The sequence below is a fragment of the Leptodactylus fuscus genome, chromosome 2 (assembly GCF_031893055.1).
Source record: "Leptodactylus fuscus isolate aLepFus1 chromosome 2, aLepFus1.hap2, whole genome shotgun sequence".
Classification (NCBI taxonomy): domain Eukaryota; kingdom Metazoa; phylum Chordata; class Amphibia; order Anura; family Leptodactylidae; genus Leptodactylus; species Leptodactylus fuscus.
In genome coordinates this window covers 91,365,616-91,387,996 of record NC_134266.1, presented here as the reverse complement: position 1 = coordinate 91,387,996, position 22,381 = coordinate 91,365,616, and the positions used below count along the sequence as shown (strand labels likewise).

At 44.8% G+C, this 22,381-nt stretch overlaps 1 protein-coding gene across 1 annotated transcript; it reads left to right on the top strand.

Moving 5' to 3' along the window:
* The first annotated feature begins 11,119 nt into the window (after positions 1–11,119).
* FAM72A (family with sequence similarity 72 member A) lies at positions 11,120–21,278 on the top strand. Its single transcript, XM_075262681.1, has 4 exons — positions 11,120–11,271; positions 17,463–17,540; positions 18,124–18,248; positions 21,178–21,278. Exons 1-4 carry the CDS (start codon positions 11,120–11,122, stop codon positions 21,276–21,278), a joined length of 456 nt encoding a protein of 151 aa, XP_075118782.1.
* Positions 21,279–22,381: the final 1,103 nt, after the last annotated feature.

Here is a 22,381-nt window from a genome sequence, read left to right as displayed (position 1 = left end):
AAGTAGGAAAAACCCATTGGCTGCCGAAAACATGTGACCTCTGATTTAAAAGAACAGCGCCGCCCAGGTTCGCATCATTCTGAGCTTGCAATTCACCGAGAACGGAGGCTTTAGTCCATTTAGCTAGGGCTTAGATTCTGGGTAGGAAGGGACAGGCTAGGATAGGAAGGAGAAGACAACCAACAGCTCTTGTAAGAGCTAAATTCCAGGGAGAAGCTTGTCAGTGTAACGTGGCACTGACGGGCTCAATCGCCGCAACCCAGCTTTCCCCGGATCCTGAATAGAATACACTGACAGTGTATTCCCGTATACCCTATATATACACCCCCGATCCCCGTTCCAACTGTGTGCCCTCCCACCTTCACCCCAGAAATACACTGCAAGTCCCCTAGCAATAGAATTGGGGCTATATACACCCACTATCTTTCCTACTGGTATATAGTGCCAGTTTCTGACTGGGAATTCAAAGAATATATTGGGGTTACAAATACCTTCAAGTCCTGCCACTGACATATAGTGCCAGTTTCTGACTGGGAATTCAAAGAATATATTGGGGTTACAAATACCCTCATTTCTTGCTACTGCCATATAGTGCCAGTTTCTGACTGGGAATTCAAAGAATATATTGGGGTTACAAATACCTTCAAGTCCTGCCACTAACGCTTACAGCACATTGTCCAGCAGCCAGTCAGCCTCTGCCTCCATTCCTCCTATTACCCAACAGTATTGTCCTCCTTCCTCCCAAAATTCCCAAGCTTCACAGAACAATAACCCCAACAGTCCCTGCTCCCCAGAGCTGTTCTCCGCTCCTTTCATTGTCCCTCAACCTGCCCCTCCATTTCGCGATTCCACGGACCTAACAGACGAGCATCTGTGTCCAGATGCTCAAACACTAGAGTCTCCTCCATCTCCGTTCGATTTGGTGGTGGATGACCAGCAACCCACCCTCATCGATGACGATGTGACGCAGTTGCCGTCAGGGCATCCAGTTGACATGCGCATTGTGCGGGAGGAGGAGATGAGACAGGAGTTGGAAGAGGAAGTGGTGGATGATGAGGACACTGACCCGACCTGGACAGGGGGGATGTCAAGCGGGGAAAGTAGTGTGGATGTTGAGGCAGGTGCAGCACCAAAAAGGGTAGCTAGAGGCAGAGGTCAGCAGCTTAGGCGAAGCCAGGCCACACCCGGAATCTCCCAAGATGTTCCAGTTCGTACCCAGCCCCGAAAAACTCCCACCTCGAGGGCACGTTTCTCGAAGGTGTGGAGTTTTTTCAAGGAATGCACCGAGGACAGATATAGTGTTGTCTGCACAATTTGCCTCTCGAAATTGATTAGGGGCTCTGAGAAGAGCAACCTGTCCACCACTTCAATGCGCCGTCATTTGGAATCCAAGCACTGGAATCAGTGGCAGGCAGCAACGGCAGGACAAAGGTCGCCTGCCGTTCACGCCACTGCCACTGCTGACTGTGCTGGCGATGCACTCCAGAGGACGAGCCAGGACACCACTTCATCTGCCTCCACCACTTTGTTGACTTCTTCCTCATCCTCCCCTGTTCCTGTCTTATCTCCTTCTCCTGCACCATCAAAGGCACCATCAGGCGCTTCTTTACAACAACCCACCATCTCTCAGACATTGGAGCGGCGGCAGAAATACACCGCTAACCACCCACACACGCAAGCCTTGAACGCCAACATCGCTAAACTGCTGGCCCAGGAGATGTTGGCGTTCCGGCTTGTTGAAACTCCCGCCTTCCTGGACCTGGTGGCAATTGCGGAACCTTGCTATGCCGTCCCTAGCCGTCACTACTTCTCCCAGTGTGCCGTCCCCGCCTGGCACCAGCACGTGTCACTCAACATCAGGCGGGCCCTTAGTTCCGCGCTTTGCACAATGGTCCACTTGACCACCGACGCGTGGACAAGTGCATGCGGACAGGGACGCTACATTTCACTGACGGCACACTGGGTGAATGTAGTTGAGGCTGGGACTGCTTCCCAAACTGGCCCGGTGCACCTTGTCTCCCCGCCTAACATTCCTGGCAGGGACACGAGAAGAACACCCCCCCCCCTCCTCCTCCTCCGCCACCGCCTCCTCCTCCGCTGTTAGATTGACCCCAGCTACGAGTTGGAAACGTTGCAGCACTGGCGTTGGTAGACGTCAGCAGGCCGTGCTGAAGCTGATCAGCTTGGGGGACAGACAGCACACTGCCTCCGAGGTGAGGGATGCCCTCCTCGATGAGACGGCAATATGGTTTGAGCCGCTGCACCTGGGCCCAGGCATGGTCGTTTGTGATAACGGCCGGAACCTGGTAGCAGCTCTGGAGCTTGCCGGACTCCAACATGTTCCATGCCTGGCCCACGTCTTCAACCTAGTGGTGCAACGTTTCCTAAAGAGCTACCCCAATGTTCCAGAGCTACTGGTGAAAGTGCGGCGCATGTGCGCCCACTTTCGCAAGTCGACAGTAGCCGCTGCTAGCTTAAAATCTCTCCAGCAACGCCTGCATGTGCCACAACACCGGCTTTTGTGCGACGTCCCCACACGCTGGAACTCAACGTTTCAGATGTTGAATAGAGTGGTTGAGCAGCAGAGACCTTTGATGGAATACCAGCTACAAAACCCTAGGGTGCCACAAAGTCAGCTGCCTCAGTTTCACATCCATGAGTGGCCATGGATGAGAGACCTTTGTGACATCCTACGGGTGTTTGAGGAGTCCACAAGGAGGGTGAGCTCTGAGGATGCGATGGTGAGCCTTACAATCCCGCTCTTGTGTGTTCTGAGAGAATCCCTGATTGACATCAGGGATAACTCAGATCACACAGAGGAGTCAGGGATAGCATCCGATCTGTCACAGCTGGAGAGTACGTCCACACATCTGTCCGCTTCATCGCGTTTAATGGAGGAGGAGGAAGAAGAGTTGTCCGATGATGTGATGGTGATACAGGAGGATTCCGGGCAACTTCGAATCGTCCCATTGTTGCAGCGCGGATGGGTAGACATGGACGATGAGGAGGAAATGGAGATTGAACTTTCCGGTGGGGCCAGAGGAGTCATGCCAACTAACACTGTGGCAGACATGGCTGAGTTCATGTTGGGGTGCTTTACAACCGACAAGCGTATTGTCAAAATCATGGAGGACAACCAGTACTGGATCTTTGCTATCCTTGACCCCCGGTATAAAAACAACATCTCCTCTTTTGTTCCGGTAGAGGGGAGGGCCAATCGCATCAATGCTTGCCACAAGCAATTGGTGCAGAATATGATGGAGATGTTTCCAGCATGTGACGTTGGCGGCAGGGAGGGCAGTTTCTCCAGTAGGCGACCAAGTTCTCACCGGTCCACACAAACAAGGGGCACACTGTCTAAGGTCTGGGACACCTTGATGGCACCCCCTCGCCAAAGTGCCGCCACAGAGGGTCCTAGTGTCACCAGGCGTGAGAAGTATAGGCGCATGTTGCGGGAATACCTTTCCGACCACAGCCCTGTCCTCTCCGATCCCTCTGCGCCCTACATGTATTGGGTGTCGAAGTTGGACCTGTGGCTTGAACTTGTCCTATATGCCTTGGAGGTGCTGTCCTGTCCTGCCGCCAGCGTCTTATCTGAGAGGGTGTTCAGTGCAGCCGGTGGCATCATCACTGACAAGCGCACCCGTCTGTCAGCTGAGAGTGCCGACCGGCTCACTTTGATAAAAATGAACCACCACTGGATAGAGCCTTTGTTTTCGTGCCCACCTGTGTAAAGCACCCCAACATGAAACTCCATGTCTGTGCTCAACCTCTCCAATTCCTCCGCATCCTCATACTCATCCACCATAAGCGTTGCACAATTCTGCTAATACTAGGCTCCCTCCACCCTGATTTCCCACAACTCTGCTGGTTAGAGGCTCCCTCCACCCTGATTTCCCACAACTCTGCTGGTTAGAGGCTCCCTCCACCCTGATTTCCCACAACTCTGATTTCCCATAGCTTGGCTGTTTAGAGGCTCCCTCCACCATGAATTGGTCCAAACTGGGCTGGTTAGAGGCTCCCTCCACCATGAATTTGCCCAAACTGGGGTTTTTAGAGGCTCCCTCCACCATGAATTTCCCAAAACTTGGCTGTTTAGAGGCTCAATCCACCATGAATTGGTCCAAACTGGGGTTTTTAGAGGCTCCCTCCACCATGAACTTCCCATAGCTTGGCTGTTTAGAGGCTCCCTCCACCATGAATTGGTCCAAACTGGGCTGGTTAGAGGCTCCCTCCACCATGAATTTGCCCAAACTGGGGGTTTTAGAGGCTCCCTCCACCATGAATTTCCCAAAACTTGGCTGTTTAGAGGCTCCCTCCACCATGAATTTGGCCAAACTGTGGTTTTTAGAGGCTCCTTCCACCATGAACTTCCCATAGCTTGGCTGTTTAGAGGCTCCCTCCACCATGAATTACCCAAAACTTGGCTGTTTAGAGGCTCAATCCACCATGAATTGGTCCAAACTGGGCTGGTTAGAGGCTCCCTTCACCATGAACTTCCCATAGCTTGGCTGTTTAGAGGCTCCCTCCACCATGAATTGGTCCAAACTGGGCTGGTTAGAGGCTCCCTCCACCATGAATTTGCCCAAACTGGGGGTTTTAGAGGCTCCCTCCACCATGAATTTGGCCAAACTGTGGTTTTTAGAGGCTCCCTCCACCATGAACTTCCCATAGCTTGGCTGTTTAGAGGCTCCCTCCACCATGAATTGGTCCAAATTGGGCTGGTTAGAGGCTCCCTCCACCATGAATTTGCCCAAACTGAGGTTTTTAGAGGCTCCCTCCACCATGAATTGGTCCAAACTGGGCTGGTTAGAGGCTCCCTCCACCATGAATTTGCCCAAACTGGGGTTTTTAGAGGCTCCCTCCACCATGAATTTGCCCAAAACTTGGCTGTTTAGAGGCTCCCTCCACCATGAATTTGGCCAAACTGTGGTTTTTAAAGGCTCCCTCCACCATGAACTTCCCATAGCTTGGCTGTTTAGAGGCTCCCTCCACCATGAATTGGTCCAAACTGGGCTGGTTAGAGGCTCCCTCCACTATGAACTTCCCATAGCTTGGCTGTTTAGAGGCTCCCTCCACCATGAATTTTCCCAAACTGGGGTTTTTAGAGGCTCCCTCCACCATGAATTTCCCAAAACTTGGCTGTTTAGAGGCTCAATCCACCATGAATTGGTCCAAACTGGGCTGGTTAGAGGCTCCCTCCACCATGAATTTCCCAAAACTTGGCTGTTTAGAGGCTCAATCCACCATGAATTGGTCCAAACTGGGCTGGTTAGAGGCTCCCTCCACCATGAATTTTCCCAAACTGTGGTTTTTAGAGGCTCCCTCCACCATGAATTTCCCAAAACTTGGCTGTTTAGAGGCTCAATCCACCATGAATTGGTCCAAACTGGGCTGGTTAGAGGCTCCCTCCACCATGAACTTCCCATAGCTTGGCTGTTTAGAGGCTCCCTCCACCATGAATTTGCCCAAACTGGGGTTTTTAGAGGCTCCCTCCACCATGAATTTCCCAAAACTTGGCTGTTTAGAGGCTCCCTCCACCATGAATTTCCCAAAACTTGGCTGTTTAGAGGCTCAATCCACCATGAATTTGTCCAAACTGGGCTGGTTAGAGGCTCCCTCCACCATGAATTTGCCCAAACTGGGGTTTTTAGAGGCTCCCTCCACCATGAACTTCCCATAGCTTGGCTGTTTAGAGGCTCCCTCCACCATGAATTGGTCCAAACTGGGCTGGTTAGAGGCTCCCTCCACCATGAATTTTCCCAAACTGGGCTGGTTAGAGGATCAATCCACCATGAATTGGTCCAAACTGGGCTGGTTAGAGGCTCCCTCCACCATGAATTTGCCCAAACTGGGGTTTTTAGAGGCTCCCACCACCATGAATTTCCCAAAACTTGGCTGTTGAGAGGCTCAATCCACCATGAATTGGTCCAAACTGGGCTGGTTAGAGGCTCCCTCCACCATGAACTTCCCATAGCTTGGCTGTTTAGAGGCTCCCTCCACCATGAATTGGTCCAAACTGGGCTGGTTAGAGGCTCCCTCCACCATGAATTTTCCCAAACTGGGCTGGTTAGAGGATCAATCCACCATGAATTGGTCCAAACTGGGCTGGTTAGAGGCTCCCTCCACCATGAATTTGCCCAAACTGGGGTTTTTAGAGGCTCCCACCACCATGAATTTCCCAAAACTTGGCTGTTGAGAGGCTCAATCCACCATGAATTGGTCCAAACTGGGCTGGTTAGAGGCTCCCTCCACCATGAATTTTCCCAAACTGGGGTTTTTAGAGGCTCCCTCCACCATGAATTTCCCAAAACTTGGCTGTTTAGAGGCTCAATCCACCATGAATTGGTCCAAACTGGGCTGGTTAGAGGCTCCCTCCACCATGAACTTCCCATAGCTTGGCTGTTTAGAGGCTCCCTCCACCATGAATTGGTCCAAACTGGGCTGGTTAGAGGCTCCCTCCACCATGAACTTCCCATAGCTTGGCTCTTTAGAGGCTCCCTCCACCATGAATTGGTCCAAACTGGGCTGGTTAAAGGCTCCCTCCACCATGAATTTGCCCAAACTGGGGTTTTTAGAGGCTCCCTCCACCATGAATTTCCCAAAACTTGGCTGTTTAGAGGCTCAACCCACCATGAATTGGTCCAAACTGGGCTGGTTAGAGGCTCCCTCCACCATGAACTTCCCAAAACTTGGCTGTTTAGAGGCTCAATCCACCATGAATTTGTCCAAACTGGGCTGGTTAGAGGCTCCCTCCACCATGAATTTGCCCAAACTGGGGTTTTTAGAGGCTCCCTCCACCATGAACTTCCCATAGCTTGGCTGTTTAGAGGCTCAATCCACCATGAATTTGTCCAAACTGGGCTGGTTAGAGGCTCCCTCCACCATGAATTTGCCCAAACTGGGGTTTTTAGAGGCTCCCTCCACCATGAACTTCCCATAGCTTGGCTGTTTAGAGGCTCCCTCCACCATGAATTTTCCCAAACTGGGGTTTTTAGAGGCTCCCTCCACCATGAATTTCCCAAAACTTGGCTGTTTAGAGGCTCAATCCACCATGAATTGGTCCAAACTGGGCTGGTTAGAGGCTCCCTCCACCATGAATTTGCCCAAACTGGGGTTTTTAGAGGCTCCCTCCACCATGAACTTCCCATAGCTTGGCTGTTTAGAGGCTCAATCCACCATGAATTGGTCCAAACTGGACTGGTTAGAGGCTCCCTTCACCATGAACTTCCCATAGCTTGGCTGTTTAGAGGCTCCCTCCACCATGAATTGGTCCAAACTGGGCTGGTTAGAGGCTCCCTCCACCATGAATTTGCCCAAACTGGGGTTTTTAGAGGCTCCCTCCACCATGAACTTCCCATAACTTGGCTGTTTAGAGGCTCCCTCCATCATGAATTGGTCCAAACTGGGCTGGTTAGAGGCTCCCTCCACCATGAATTTCCCAAAACTTGGCTGTTTAGAGGCTCAATCCACCATGAATTGGTCCAAACTGGGCTGGTTAGAGGCTCCCTCCACCATGAATTTGCCCAAACTGGGGTTTTTAGAGGCTCCCTCTACCATGAATTTCCCAAAACTTGGCTGTTTAGAGGCTCCCTCCACCATGAATTTGGCCAAACTGTGGTTTTTAGAGGCTCCCTCCACCATGAATTGGTCCAAACTGGGGTTTTTAGAGGCTCCCTCCACCATGAATTGGTCCAAACTGGGGTTTTTAGAGGCTCCCTCCACCATGAATTTGCCCAAACTCTGCTGGTTAGAGGCTCAATCCACCCTGATTTTCAAAACAAATGTTGGTGCCAACCTCAACTTACTACAAGGGCCAAATTCACTGCTGGTGACAAGCTCTCCTCACTCCAAGTGCCAAATACACATGTTTCAAGGTGTTTTCCTACTGTCTGAGAGGTGGTATTGAGTGTGTAAAGTGTTTAGTTATTAGGCTGTGATTTTGGGGTAATAGAGGGTCTTTGGTGTGTTAGATGCCCCCAGACATGCTTCCCCTGCTGTCCTAGTGTCATTCCAGAGGTGTTGGCATCATTTCCTGTGGTGTCATTGGTGACCCTCCAGAGACGGATTTGGGTTTCCCCCTTAACGAGTATATGTTCCCCATAGACTATAATGGGGTTCGAAACCCGTTCGAACACTCGAACAGTGAGCGGCTGTTCGAATCGAATTTCTAACCTCGAACATTTTAGTGTTCGCTCATCTCTAAGGGGGCGTTCACACTACCGTCGGTGTCCGACATGTAGTGTCCGCTCCTAGTGTCCGCTCAAAATCTGTCACGGACACTAGGAGCGGACACTAGCTGTGTCCGTGACACCTGTCATTCACTTGAATGGGCATCGGGTGCGTTCTTTTGCACTCCGTGCCCGTCCTTCCCTGTCCGCATGAGAAGATGTCCGACTTCTCAAGCGGACAGAGGAACCCTGTATGCATACCTATGTCTTGAATTTGGAAAAAAATCATATTTGATTTATCATTAAAGAAGGGTTCGGTGAATGTGCACATGAAACTGGTGGGTTCGGTACCTCAAACAAGGTTAAGAACCACTGGCCTAAAGTTCATCTTCCAACAAGGTAGCGACCCTAAGCTCACGGCCAAGATAGTACAGGAGTGTGTAAGTCTCTCCATTCACTTGTGGGAACAGCATGCTTGGCTATTTTTGGAACTCCACTGAGCATGAGTAGAGAGATTTGCACGAGTGGCCCTTCACCATTTACTTGCAGCCATGAAAGGGCCTGGTCTCTGAGATAGATGTGGGACACATATCTATCAAGTATTTATGGCATATCCCATGGCAATAGAAATAACTCTTTAAGAAAACGGTCTAATATAAAAACTGTCTTTGTTGCCCAAAGCAGCCAATCACAGCTCACCTTTTTATTTTTCCATAGTATTATTTAAAATAAAAGTTGTGTTTCGCCTGTTTGCTATTTGTATTAAAGATGATCTTTAACCCAGACAACTATGTGATCCAGTGTCATAGTGCAGCAGGTTATCCAAATCTGGTCTGATAAAGCTTTCCCTACTAGAGTATCTTCCATGACTGTGGTCTTTCATGTATGATTCTGATAGTCAAATCTGTTCCGTTTCTTGGTCTTGGCTATTGTTCTGTCTTTTTTGGTTATATGAGTTACATTTCTTGGCTTTGTTTCCCTTATTATCTTGGCTCTAGCTATGTACTGTCTTCCTACTACAACTTCATTCCTGCACCCTGACTCCTCTCTTGGCTGCTGGTTACATTGCTCTTCACTTCCTAGTGACGGTATCAACAACTGCATATTCTACAGTATAGTAATCTATTCTATGCTTCATAGACTATTATGAGGATATGTAATCTAAGAATTCTTCACACATCATTTCTTTTAGGGTTAGGGGTGAAGACCAGCATTGTAATAGACACCTAGTCATAGAATTGCATACTAGCAATGACAATACTATAATACAGTTTAAATTGGCTCTATCACTGGGAAAAGTCATTTTTAACTAATCACACCTTTGCATAGCCTTTAGAAAGTCTATTCCACACCTACCTTTAGTATGTAGCTTGCTTCAGTGGTTTCTGAATAAGTCCGTTTTTATTCATATGCTAATTAGACTGTTGCATGATAGATCGTGCACTCCTCTCCTGTTGTTTCCTATGGGAGGCTGCTGCTGCTGCTGAAGACTCGGCTTCCTTTTTGCCTCACACACATAGAAGATAATGGGAGAGAGGAGGCTGCTGGGAACTTCCTGTACTGGCTGAAAGCTCATTAGCATATGAATAAAAACTGACTTATTTTCATCAACCACTGAGGCAATTTACATACTAAAGGTAGGTGTGAAGTAGCATTTCTAAAGCCTATGCAAGCATGTGTTTAGATAAAAATGACTTTTCCCAGTGATAGAGCCCCTTTAAAGGGTTTTAACATGAAAGATTAGAGAATCTAGAAGAGTTATAGAAGCCCTGAGTCACTAGCCCAGCCAGGGAGGTGGTCTGTGACCTAAGGAACAAGCTGTGAACACTGCGCAGGCAAATGGAAGAAGATAGACAAAGCAATGTCTTCATTTAGTGTAAGCAACATGTGTGTATAGGATCCTGGATAAGGAAATACTCCTTTAATAATATATGGATTGTAGTGTCACATAGTAGATATTTCTCTAAAATAGTAGGCATAAAAATTGTGCGTTATCTATGCAAGAGGTGAGACACTAGACCAGACCTGGGCAATGTACGGCCCGCGGACCACATCGACTGGTTCTGTCCAGCCCCTATAGCTTTTGGGAAAAAAGTAGATGCTGAATGGGAAGTCCGCTAAAGGACCTGTGATGACGTCATCACAGGTCCCTTAGCTCACTAGGATAGGCTAAGACTCGTTAGTGGGTGGAGCCACACGGGACAATGTTGTTGCTGTTACACAGAAAAAGCAAGCTGCTGGGAATGGAGACTGAAGGAAGATAAGGAGAGAAGAGACAGTATGTGTGAGTAAGAGGAGGGAACTGGGTTAGATCTAGGGGGCAGTTAAACTAAAGGCAGATGGAGGGGGGACATTAAACTGGGGCAGCTGGAGATGGACTTAATACTGTGGGACATTTGGAGGGAAACGTTATAATGTGGGGGTGCATAATGTTATGGTAACTGTAGGAGGATTATACTTTGTGGGGGCACATGGAAAAATGATTGAGAATGGGCAGAGTTAACGTAGAAGTGGGTAGAGCTAAATTTGCAATGGCACGCATAGCCCTTTAGAACAGTTTAAATTTCTCATGCGGCCCCATGGGAAAATGAATTGCCCGCCCCTGCACTAGACCAACCTTCCATTTTTAAATAGCAATACGGTAACCCGCAAATCCATGACATGGTTGAAGAGGTATAGTATATAATATATCCATGGTTGAGGAGGTATAGTGTAATATGTAGTATGTAATATTTTCTAAACTCTCCTTTTTTCAACAGTCTTTTGTCATGTTGTCTTCATCCTCTAGTCTAGTGAAACAATTTTGTCATCCAGCAAATATAACAAATCTAGCTGGCTATGTAGGGACATGATCAACAATTATCATAGTACATAACTCCTTTTAATTATTATAAGTGATAAATTCAGCAATGCAAATGTTAATAAGGCATTTTTACACTTGCAGCATCATGTCCTTTGTGGCGTCCATCTTTAAGGAGAAGCAAGTCTCTGTCTTGCACTGCAGGTTTTGCAAGCAGGTGTTGTGCACACGTGGAATGAAGGCTGAGCTGTTGGCAGGAACAGACCAGGAGATGTTTTCCACAGATATCCCTCCCACAGAGTAAGTGAACACACCACTGGTTTCATGCATTCCTCACTGATATACTGATATAATGACTGGTTTACACCCGCTCTCTGCCTTAGCAGAGGTAACAACAACATAAATCAGGATGAGATAACTAGCCATAGAAAGAGATGAGATCATTTGTCATATAAAGAAGGCAAGAAAGAAAAATCAATTTCTTTAATATGCAATGTATAATGGATGTTTTTTTTTTTTTTTTTTATAAATAGCTGTTATGTTTTTGTCCCAACCACAGGATGATTTATAGACTAGGGCAACAGGGTGACAAATGGTCACCTGCAAGATGTGGTAAAATCACAGATTAGGGCAACATGACCTTAATTTTTCCAAGATGGAAAACAAAGCCATGGTTGACTTAAAGGAGTTGAATTGTATATACTGAAAATACATGAAAATAGAATTCACCCGTTATGTTTTCTGTTTCAGCGTTGGCAGCTCAGTCCCTGCTTTTTCCAGTCCTTGCAGGAGTGGAAATTGTTGATGTCCTGTTGGTCACCACATGGCCACTTTAGCTAATCACCACCTGCAGTGGTGACGTGTAAACAAACAGCACATGGCTTTGAGGCTAGCCACTGATGTTCTGTTTGTTGGGGACTGGGCTGAAATGGAAGATGTATAACCGATGAGCCCTGTTTTTTTTGTTTTTTTTTTTAAATTATAGTCAGGGCAGGTTTTAGACAAAGTATGGCCCTGGGTAAAATTAAAAGCGGGCCCCAAATGCTGATGTACAAACAAAACCATCATCTTCTAGTAGTAATCCTTTAATAATGCCTCTTTTTTACCCCACACACAATTCAAATGCGCACCCTTGTACCGCCTAATAGATTTTTGCACCTAGTCATCAGTTGTTATAGTCCTTGCTTATAAATAATATTACATCTTTAACAGTAATAGTGCCTTTATAAATGGTAAATAGTGCCCTGTATCAGTAATATAGTATAGTAATAAAATATAAATAGTTTCCCTATTTATATATAATAGCTCCTCCTTATAATAGATGCCTTATATTTAATAATTTTCAACTTCTTTACAGGCCTCTTATAAATAGTTCCTCTCTTAAAAATAATAGTCTGTCTTATAAATAATAGTTCACCTTATTAATAGCTCCCCGTGTATATAATTTCCCTTTATAATAGCCCCCTTACACGGCTAGTGGCTGCACACAGTATAACATGCTCCACAATGGCTTCCACACACTCCCCAGAGGGGTTCTGCCAGAATAATGATCCACAGTGGCCCCACACAGTGTCCCCCAGTATAATGCTCTACAGTGGCCCCACAGAGTATAATATGCTCCCGAGAAGCACCACAAAATATAATACATTCCACATTGGCCCCACACAGTATAACAGGCTCTCCACATTGCCCCTTCCCCCAGTATAAAGCACTACAGTGGCCCACAGTATAATATGCTCCCTAGAGGGCCCCCTAGTATAATGCTCCACATTCCCCCCTCCGTATATTGCTCCACAGTGGCCCCACACAATATAATATGCTCCCCAGTATAATGCTGCACAGTGGGCCCCATGTAGTATAATATGCTTTCCAGAGGCCCCCCCTAGTATAATGCTCCTTAGTGCCCCCCCCCCCCGAATAATGCTCCACACTGGCGCCCATACTATATATTATGGTCTCCAGAGGTTCCCACCAGTATAATGCTCCACAATGTCCTCCACACAGTATAATATACTCCCTAGAGGGGTTCCCCTAGTGTAATGCTCCATAGTGGCCCAAAACAGTATAATATGCTCCCTACAGTGCCCCCCAGTATACTGCTGTTCAGTGGCCCCACAGAGTATAATATGCTCCCGAGAAGCCCTACACAAATATAATTCGCTGCACAGTGGCCCCACACAGTATAATAGGCTCCCCAGTTCACCCAGTATAATATGCACTCCAGAGGGCCCCCTCTAGTATAATGCTCTACAGTGGCCCCACAGAAAATAACATGCTCTCCAGAAGGGCCCCCCAGTATAATGCTGCACAGTGGCCTCACAGACTCCATCAGTGCTATTATTATATTATACTCTGGGGTCTCTTCAGTTCCCAGAGTATAATCGGAGGCCCAGGGGAGGTAAGGGAAAATAAAGAACAGTTATAGTTACCTTGCCTAACCTCTACTATTATTGCTGCTCCGCTGTTCCTGCTGTCATCTTCCTCTTCTCTGCAGCTGATGTTGCGCTTAGGCCTGTGATTGGGCCTGGCCTCAGCAGCGATGTTCGGACCACGTGATGTCAGCTGAAGTTCAGAAGATGACATTGGATGCCTAGGACAGCTGAGTAGTAAAAATGTTTGTTATTTTTACTCACCTCAGAAAGGGGCCCTGTGGCACCTGACGCTGGATCCCTTTCTGTTATTGATATGGCTGGGCCTGACTCCGGGATCCGGAGTCATCAGGCTCTGGATCCCGGGGGCCCTGGGCAATTGCTCCTGACTATACCATAAAATTTCCTATCTCTGTTCAATTCTTCTAATAAGTCACACACCCCTTCAAATGGCAATTGTAAGTAACTCAACTAGATTTGATTTTTTTGTAACATATAGATAGGGTAAAAATATATCTCACTAGGACTCCTAAGGGCTCGTTCACACGGGGCAAGAGGGAGCGGATTTTGGCGCTTAATCCACGTCATAATCCGCCCCCTCACAATAGAGGTCTATGTAGACTTCTAGCTTACTTTTTTCCGTGAGTGGCATGTTGCCGTTCACGAAAAAAAGAAGCGAGCTGCCCTTTCTTCAGGTGGATTCCGCGGCTGATTCAGCCCTGGCATCCGCCTCGCAGCAGCACCCTCCGAACTAGGCCCATTCATTTGGGCCTACTCCGGAGCGGGAAGCCGTGATTGTCGGAAGCTGCAACAGTCATACCAGGCGCATTTTGGTTCTATTCTGATGCGGCTTCCGCGTCAAAATCAGGACCAAAATACGCCTAACCGTGCCCCGTGTGAACTAGCCCTAAGAAAAACAGTGTCCTGCTTATATTACCCACACACAGTGATTAACAACTTTCCCTATTTTAGTGTGTGTACCCAGTAGGCTAAAAAATATGCAAATCTATTCTCCTGGATGGAATTAGGAGAACAGTGCACTCTGTACGCCACCCTATAGAGGGCAGCATCCTTAACATCATGAACGACTCAGTTATAAAGTTTTTTAATCATGATATGGATTTAATTGCCAAATCAGTATTTCTGTCCCAAAAGGAATAGATTCCCAGCTATGAACAGCGCTGTTTCGGCCTATTGGGCCATCCTCAGCATAGCGTAGGGATACTGATTTGGCAGAGTGAGAGACTATAGACCAGGGTATGGGGACACTCGTCCACATTAGGAAGAGCGTGTGCCTACATAGGCACATTAAAAGACTTTATAACTGAGTCGTTCATGATGTTAAGGATGCTGCCCTCTATAGGGTGGTGTACAGAGTGCACTCTGTTCTCCTAATTCCATCCAGGAGAATAGATTTGCATATTTTTTACCCATAATCCCTAGCGGAGCAGGAATGACTTGTAAGTCTCTGTACTGCCTATGTAGGCAAACACTCTCCCTAATGTGGACGAGTGTCCCCTGACCCTACCCAGTAGGCTGTCTGTCATCCTGAGTGGGCAAGGCTTTAGGACTCACTGTCTCTCCTAGGAGTCCTGTAAAGTTTGCCTCTGCTTTTACTCCTGCTCCATTACATATAAAACACTATATTATTTCATCCTACTCTCAGATACTTTAGGGCAGCATAAATCATTATGTTCTCTTTAAATCAGGGTTGCAGCAGTAAACCAGACACTCCTGTTTGGCACAACTATACAGGGTACTGACACTGCTGATAAGATACACCCTTCTGCTAGCTGACTGAACATGGCTGCCTAGCTCTGTTGCAGCAATATCTACAGTCAGCCTCCTTCAGTTTCAGATGTTGTCTTATCTGCAGCATTGCAGCTCTATATCTCCGCAGCTCTATTTTTTTCCTCAACTCCATTCTCATGGGAGACTTGGTCACCACCCCAGGCAATGGGTGTCAGGTGTGACACACTGGCACACACCCAACTGCTGTAGTAGCACAGAAACATGCTTATTTATAGATACAGCTTCTTGTCTTCATGAGGAGCTATGCCTCACACGTTGCTGACTTGAGGACCACTAAATATAGTCATGTGACCAGATGTACATCAAAATAGTAGCTCAACACATAATTTAAATAAACATAAGCGTTAAAGCATGCCATGATTACCATCATCATCATCAGTGTAAAACATCACATCAGCTATGTATACATAGACATGTATGTATTCTGGTATTAGCCAAGTAAATCATAAGATAACCAGTGAAACACTTTCTTTATATACATTAGTCTCAAAAATAAAAAGTCACTCTGAGGCTAATGCCCCACAAGCCACAGCCAAAAAGCGCTGTGGGAAAAACCGCAGTGGAAACGCATTACGTACGCACTTTTCACAGAAACCGTTGTAGACATTATTCTTCAATTATACATACAGGGAAAGTGCCAGAGTATCTGTAGATATAACAAACATGCTGCATTTTACATAAAATGCAATGGTTTTTGAGGTCGCACCATTTTGATGTGGATTTTTTTTCTGCAATGTGTGGATGGAATTAATCAGAATCCCATTCACTTTGCACATACTGTAAAACTATGGTACTACAAGTACTGCAAAAATCGTGGAGTTTATGCTACGTGGGGCTCCGACCTTAATGTTAGTCTCTGCACTTTACATATTTATTAGAAACGGTTTGTTTTATAATCTGACACATTCACTAACACTAATGGTAGATTTCTATCTAGGCTTTACATTGCATCATATTTGCATCATGTTTTTAAGAGTCTATATTAGTTACCTACACAGTCAGACAAATGACTGCACCAGATGAATGTATGAGCCTTTTATTTGATTTCTAGGTATTAGTTTCTCATTTTCATTCAGGCAGATAGCATGTAATCTGTAAGTACGTGAATAGGTGCTATCTTTCATGTTTAATTTGTTTTGTAAGGATTGTTTTCCTATGCATCATCACATTGAGTTGACATTTTCTGCTCAGTGTAGTACAGTACAGAGCCTTAGCAGTTTAATCAGACTGGTATGGACTTTATATACCCTGATTATGCTTTGCAGGCTTGTCAGAACTTCAATGCAAGTATTTTACTGACTCAGACCAAACCCCCAAAATAAATTCAGATCCTGCCAATAAAAACCCAGAATAGAAACCATGCTGAAGTTTCCAGGGCGGACTTCCCAATACAAATACAGATCCTTGAGAAAACCCTATAAATACAGACCCAGACCAGACCCACTACATATAATCAGACCCAAGACTCCCTAAACCATTATAGTCTCCACAGCAGGCTTTCATAAACAAATAAACAGATTCTACAAGCCAGACTCTAGGCCTAACCCCCTAAATAAATTCAGATTCCCTAAATTAATACAGACCCCACACACTACTATATGCAGCCAACACTCAACTTCTATGCTTCTTGCTGCATTCAATTCTGATGCAGAAGTCATGTGACCATGTGAACGTCCTCCTGCAGGTCCTCCAGATCTCTGTGCAAAAAAGCTGCAAAAATGTGGTAAAACTGCAGTAAGCATCATATGTTTGGGGAGAAATCAATGCCCAGGGCGGTTATGTTGCAGATTTGGTAAAACCCATAATATCATTTAAATGCATATTGTCTTTTATCTCAAACTGCCCAAATTATAATCTGTTTAAATAATCCCAATTATTGGTCTTCCTAGTCTCCTTTGGCAAGGACTTTTGTTATTTCTCTTCTGCCCCAGGCCTTGTATTGCTGCTTTCCTTTGAAGCCTTTGCTTGGTGTCTGAACTATAGCTTGTCTTTCAATTACAAATCTGTACCAGTAATGCCAACCTTAGATAAACCCTGGCCACAACCTTGTATTCAGATTCCAAGGCGCAATATACAACTCTTTTCTTTTTTTTCAGGGGACCCTGATGGCAATTGATGAGTCCATTATCAGTTAAAATTGATAAAGCAAGAGTTAAAGCATATCAAACATCTTTTGATTTTCTGGCAGCCTTTGTGACATTACTAGATATTATAAAATACTTTATTAAAATAATTTTGTTCCTTTCTTTAAATTAATTTCATTTATTGAATTGAATTGTAATATGAGGCAATGTGCTTTCTTTTCCCCAGTTATGTAGACTTTGTGGGGAGCTGTTACTTATTTGAAGCATGCAGATGCAAACTGAAGAATGTCGCTTGCTTAAGATGGTAAATATGGAGGAATATATGGAGGAATATGAGTATTTAAAGGGATTTTATCATTGTGAAAACTCATTTTTAACTAAGCATATATTTGCATAGCCTTTAGAAAAGCTATTCCAGACATACCTTTTGTTTGTAAATCCTCCCAGGCGTTTTTGAAATAGCCCGCTTTTATTGATATGCTAATTAGCCTACAGCATACACCCGGAAGTATCTGTGATTGTCTCTGAGCACTGCTTGTGTGATCTGTGTACACAGGGGGAGGCTGCTGCTTCTGCTGCTGACGACTCATCAGCCTCCGTACATTCACCTCCCCTATGTACACACAGCAGATAGTGTTCACTGAACTTCCGGGTGTATGCTGGAGGCTAAATAGAATTTCAACAAAAGCGGGCTAATTCAAAATCGGCCGGGAGGATTTACAAACAAAGGGTATGTGTGGAATAGCCTTTCTAAAGGCGATGCAAATATATGCTTAGTTAAAAATGAGTTTTGCCAATGATAGAGCCCCTTTAAAACTGTTTGTGTCTACTTGTGATATATCGTATATTAAACTGCCTAATGGAAACTTTATTTAATACAATTGCAGTGGGAATGAAGTTGGCTACCATGTGGTGGCTCCTTGTCAGCCATGTCTGTTGTCCTGTAATAATGGCCACTTATGGATGTTTCATAGCCAGTATGTATACAACATTAACAGAATGGATAAATCAGGCAAGTATAATGCTCAGTCTCTTGATATGTCAGTAATGAGTGCTGCTTTTGTTTCTGTGAATCCTGCACTTATTTTAATTATCTGGTTTAACACTTCTTTTTTTGTTACCTATTTTACAAGTATCTCTAAGACTCCAAGGCTATAGGGAATTTATTGAGCTTCTATAAATCTTTATACTTGCTTATTGTACCAACAGTGGGTTCCACAAAGCTAAAAATACAAAGTTAATACAGTAGGTAATGAGTGCACCTTCATGGAATCACATCCAAGCCATCAAAACATTTGCAGTATTGGGGTACATACACACAAGACATGGATGCTGTATATTTTCGACCCGGATTTATGGATGGAAAATTTGTAGCATTATATAGTGGCAGTAAAGCAGCGTACTAACTTGAGTCTCACGGGTCCTGGTACAAAAGCTCACTGTGGTCCCCTGTACAACTTCTCCTCACAACCAGCAGACGCGTCCCATCCGTACAATTTACCGTAGCATTATATACATTTCCCTCTAAAGCTGGACCAAAAGACTTGTTTACAACATGTCTGTGCATAACAGCTTTCCATCATTCTCATCCTCTGTCAGTGCCCCCTACATAGTAATCATATCCCCTTTTGCACTACATCCTCCCCCACTGAATCCCTTCTTTACTACATGCTGCTGACCAATTGCTATTTTTTTCTTTGTTATTATTTTTTCCTTTCTGAGAATAGAAAACTGTATATCATAAATCTTTTCTCTATAGCTCACAAGAGGGCAAGGGTCTTAAATCTGCAACCCACGGTGTACCAGCCATCAAAGAAAATGCACTGCATCAGCATCCAGTCGCGGCTACTCCTTTTTTGGTCCAGAATCTGAGGCGGCCTCCACGTCAAATTCTAGACAAAAAAAACCCTGTATGAACTCAGCCTTAGGCATTCTGCTCCGGATTAGGCCCAAATGAATGGACCTAGTTGGGAGGGAGGTGTCACGGGGCAGATGTCGAAAGGCAAATCCTCCTGAAGAAAGATCATGTCGCTTCTTCTTTCCGCTCCTATGGATTTCAATGGGAGACGTTTTTTTTTTTTAGCCGGATTCTGACGTGGATTTCGCGTCAAAATCTGTCCCAAAAAACCCCATGTGAACCTGGCTTTACTCTCATGTGTTAATTGCTGCTACTTGAAATCTAATCTTATATTATATGTACTGTACATTAAACAATATGAGTGGGGAGTGTCATAGTGCGCAGTGGCCGACCATGTTCTTCTTGGACATTATTGAATTTTAATGCACTAAAGCCTGCACTTTTAGATTGTGTCACAAGGAGTACCTTATTAATGGCAGCGTTCCCTGCCCACATTATCCTGGCTGAGTGAGCTGACTGCTGAAGAAGCCATTGTTTTCTATGTGGTAATGTTCCATTTACAGGTGTTTACTGATGATAAAGCAGGACTTGCATGTCTGTGATCAATGCAGGGAAGAGCTGCCAAGTTACACATGTTTAGCATTCCCCGGGACACTATTTGGCAGATGTAATTGAAATCTGTGCACAGAAACAAGGATTGAGTCAACATCACACAATGTCCTTTCATATTTAACTGTTTATATTGCTATTATGGTTTTTTTTGACTGCTGTAACGGTATGGCTAAGGGATACCAACCCGTCTAACCTTGTTACCCTGTATAAAGAGGAGACTAGCAGTGTACAGAATGCACTGGAATGGATGAGTACATTACTGCAGTGCACGTTGTCAGAATGATTTATGGACTATATGGACAAGAGGAGAGCAAAGAATATTGATGACCCATTTGGGGAATATAGTATGCATTAAATACACTGTAAACGGGCTGTAATCTTACACTGTTTCTGAGTGTCTTGGACAGATTACACTTTACTGAGACACAAATAGGTTTGTTATATGTTCATTGTTAGCAATTTGTAAACTTTACTCAGGATGCATCTTTTGTCTACACAATTTGAAGTGCATTGTTTGTGTTTTCTAGATGACACTGCCACCTGCAGGATAGAATACTTATTACAATATAGGCAGTCATAAAATAATGCTTTTTATTTATAGTAAAAAAAAATCATATTTTGGCGAATAGTGTCTTTTGTAACTCACTGACCAAACACTGACTGTGCAAGCAGACTTAAAGGGGCTCTGTCAGCAAAATTATGCTGTATGAGCCCCACATATGCGTGAATAGCCTTTAAAAAGGCTATTCAGGCACCGCTAATGTTATTTTACACCCCCCTCCCATTTTAAAATAAAACCATAAAAACATGTAAATGATACTTATCGTGCAAGCTGTGCAGTGATGCACTGTCCGACGTCATCTTCTGGCATGCCTTCCTCTTCTTTCGGCGACACCCTCCGGTCCTGGCTCTTCCCCAGCTTCATCGTCCTCTTCTTCCGGTGGGATTGGTTCAAATCCGGCGCGTGTGCAGTATCGCTTGCCTCAAAGACGCAAGCGTACTGCCATCGAAAAAAATGGCGCCGGAGCGTGCGCAGTAGCTCTGGAGGGCGCACTACAGCGCACCCGCCAGATTTTAGCCTATCCTGCCAGAAGAAGAGGACGATGAAGCTGGTGAAGAGCCAGGACCGGAGTGCATCGGCGAAAGAAGAGGAATGCTTGCCAGAAGATGACGTCGGACCGTGCATCACCACCCACCGTGCACAATAAGTATAATTTACATATATGTTTCTATGGTTTTATTTTAAAACGGGGGGGGGGGGGGTTAAAATAACATTAGCGGTGCCTAAGTAGCCTGATTAATATTGTAATAACCAAACCGAAATTTGTGCCTTGCAATTTTTTATTAATTGCCCAGCCCTAACTGGAAATTTTGATACTGTATGCAAAAATATGACTTCTAACTATGATTATGATGCAATTTTAGGCTGTACTAATGGACATTTTGCTTCTGGTTTGTTTATGTATGACAGGTATGTACATACTGCTCTGGAAAGATCTACCAGACACAGACGAAAAACAGGAAGACTTAGTAAGCCTCCATGAAGATGAACAGGAGATTTATCTTAGATGAAGTTGGATTTCTGTACAGCAGACTGAAATTTATGTCCTATTCTTATTATTCCTTTTTATTTATGTAGCACCTACATACGCTGAAGTACGTCACAAATCTGAGAACATTTGCAGAAAGCAAAGGAAGAGAGTTTGTATTCCAACCGTGTCTTATTGCCACCAACACACTTTAAGCTATTCCAAAATATTTTTTATCTATATTGTCCATATCTTCATGATGGAGCCAGAAATGACTTTCCACTTCCCTATATTTTTTTTTTTTTTTCATTGAAAAATGTATCTTTTTCATTTTTAAAGCACATGATGAACGGACTAAAGTAGGGTTACAAAGAAGTCCATTTGTATTCTGCTGTAGTACATGCCTGCTAAAGACCGAGCCATGACTGTACTGGCAACCATGTAATAATGCTCAGAGAGTTTCTACAGCTAAAACTGGTTTATAACTTCTAAACTATATTAAGGTCTCATTCACACACCAGGAGCGAAACCTGCACACAAAAGGTTTAATGAATAGGTTTGTACCTTCCCTGTGTGCTGGAGCCACTCCTAGGTTTGGCTTAAAAGGATGCTGAGCTGGATATAGAACTTATAATATATTGTTAACTCTCTCTTTAATGAAAACTGATATCAGATTAACCACATATAAAGTATTCTGTTATCATACTATTTAACATAAGAATATATGTTCATGAATTGTAAAAAATGTATTAAATACTTTTTCATATTGTTTCATACATTCCTGCAAGTGTGATCTAGATCAGTAATACTGGCAAAATTCCAAACCTTCATTTGGCAGAATGATGTAAAGCATTAGATACTTCTGGTAAATGTAATACTCTGTTCACACCTGTATTGAGGGTCCATATATAACAGAAGACAGCTCTTTCATGAGTCTTGTATAGCACCAGCTGTGCACAATGGACCACAATGGCTTGTAATGGGGTCTGTTGGGTTTCACACAGGTATTTGTTGTTTTAACATTGACTATATAGGTCATTTATGCATTGCATTACTGCTATATTTACTGTACATATAGAGTAGAGGTTCTTAGCCTGAGTTTTGATCAGTTGTGTATTTTGATCAAATCGTGTGAGGAATAATAGG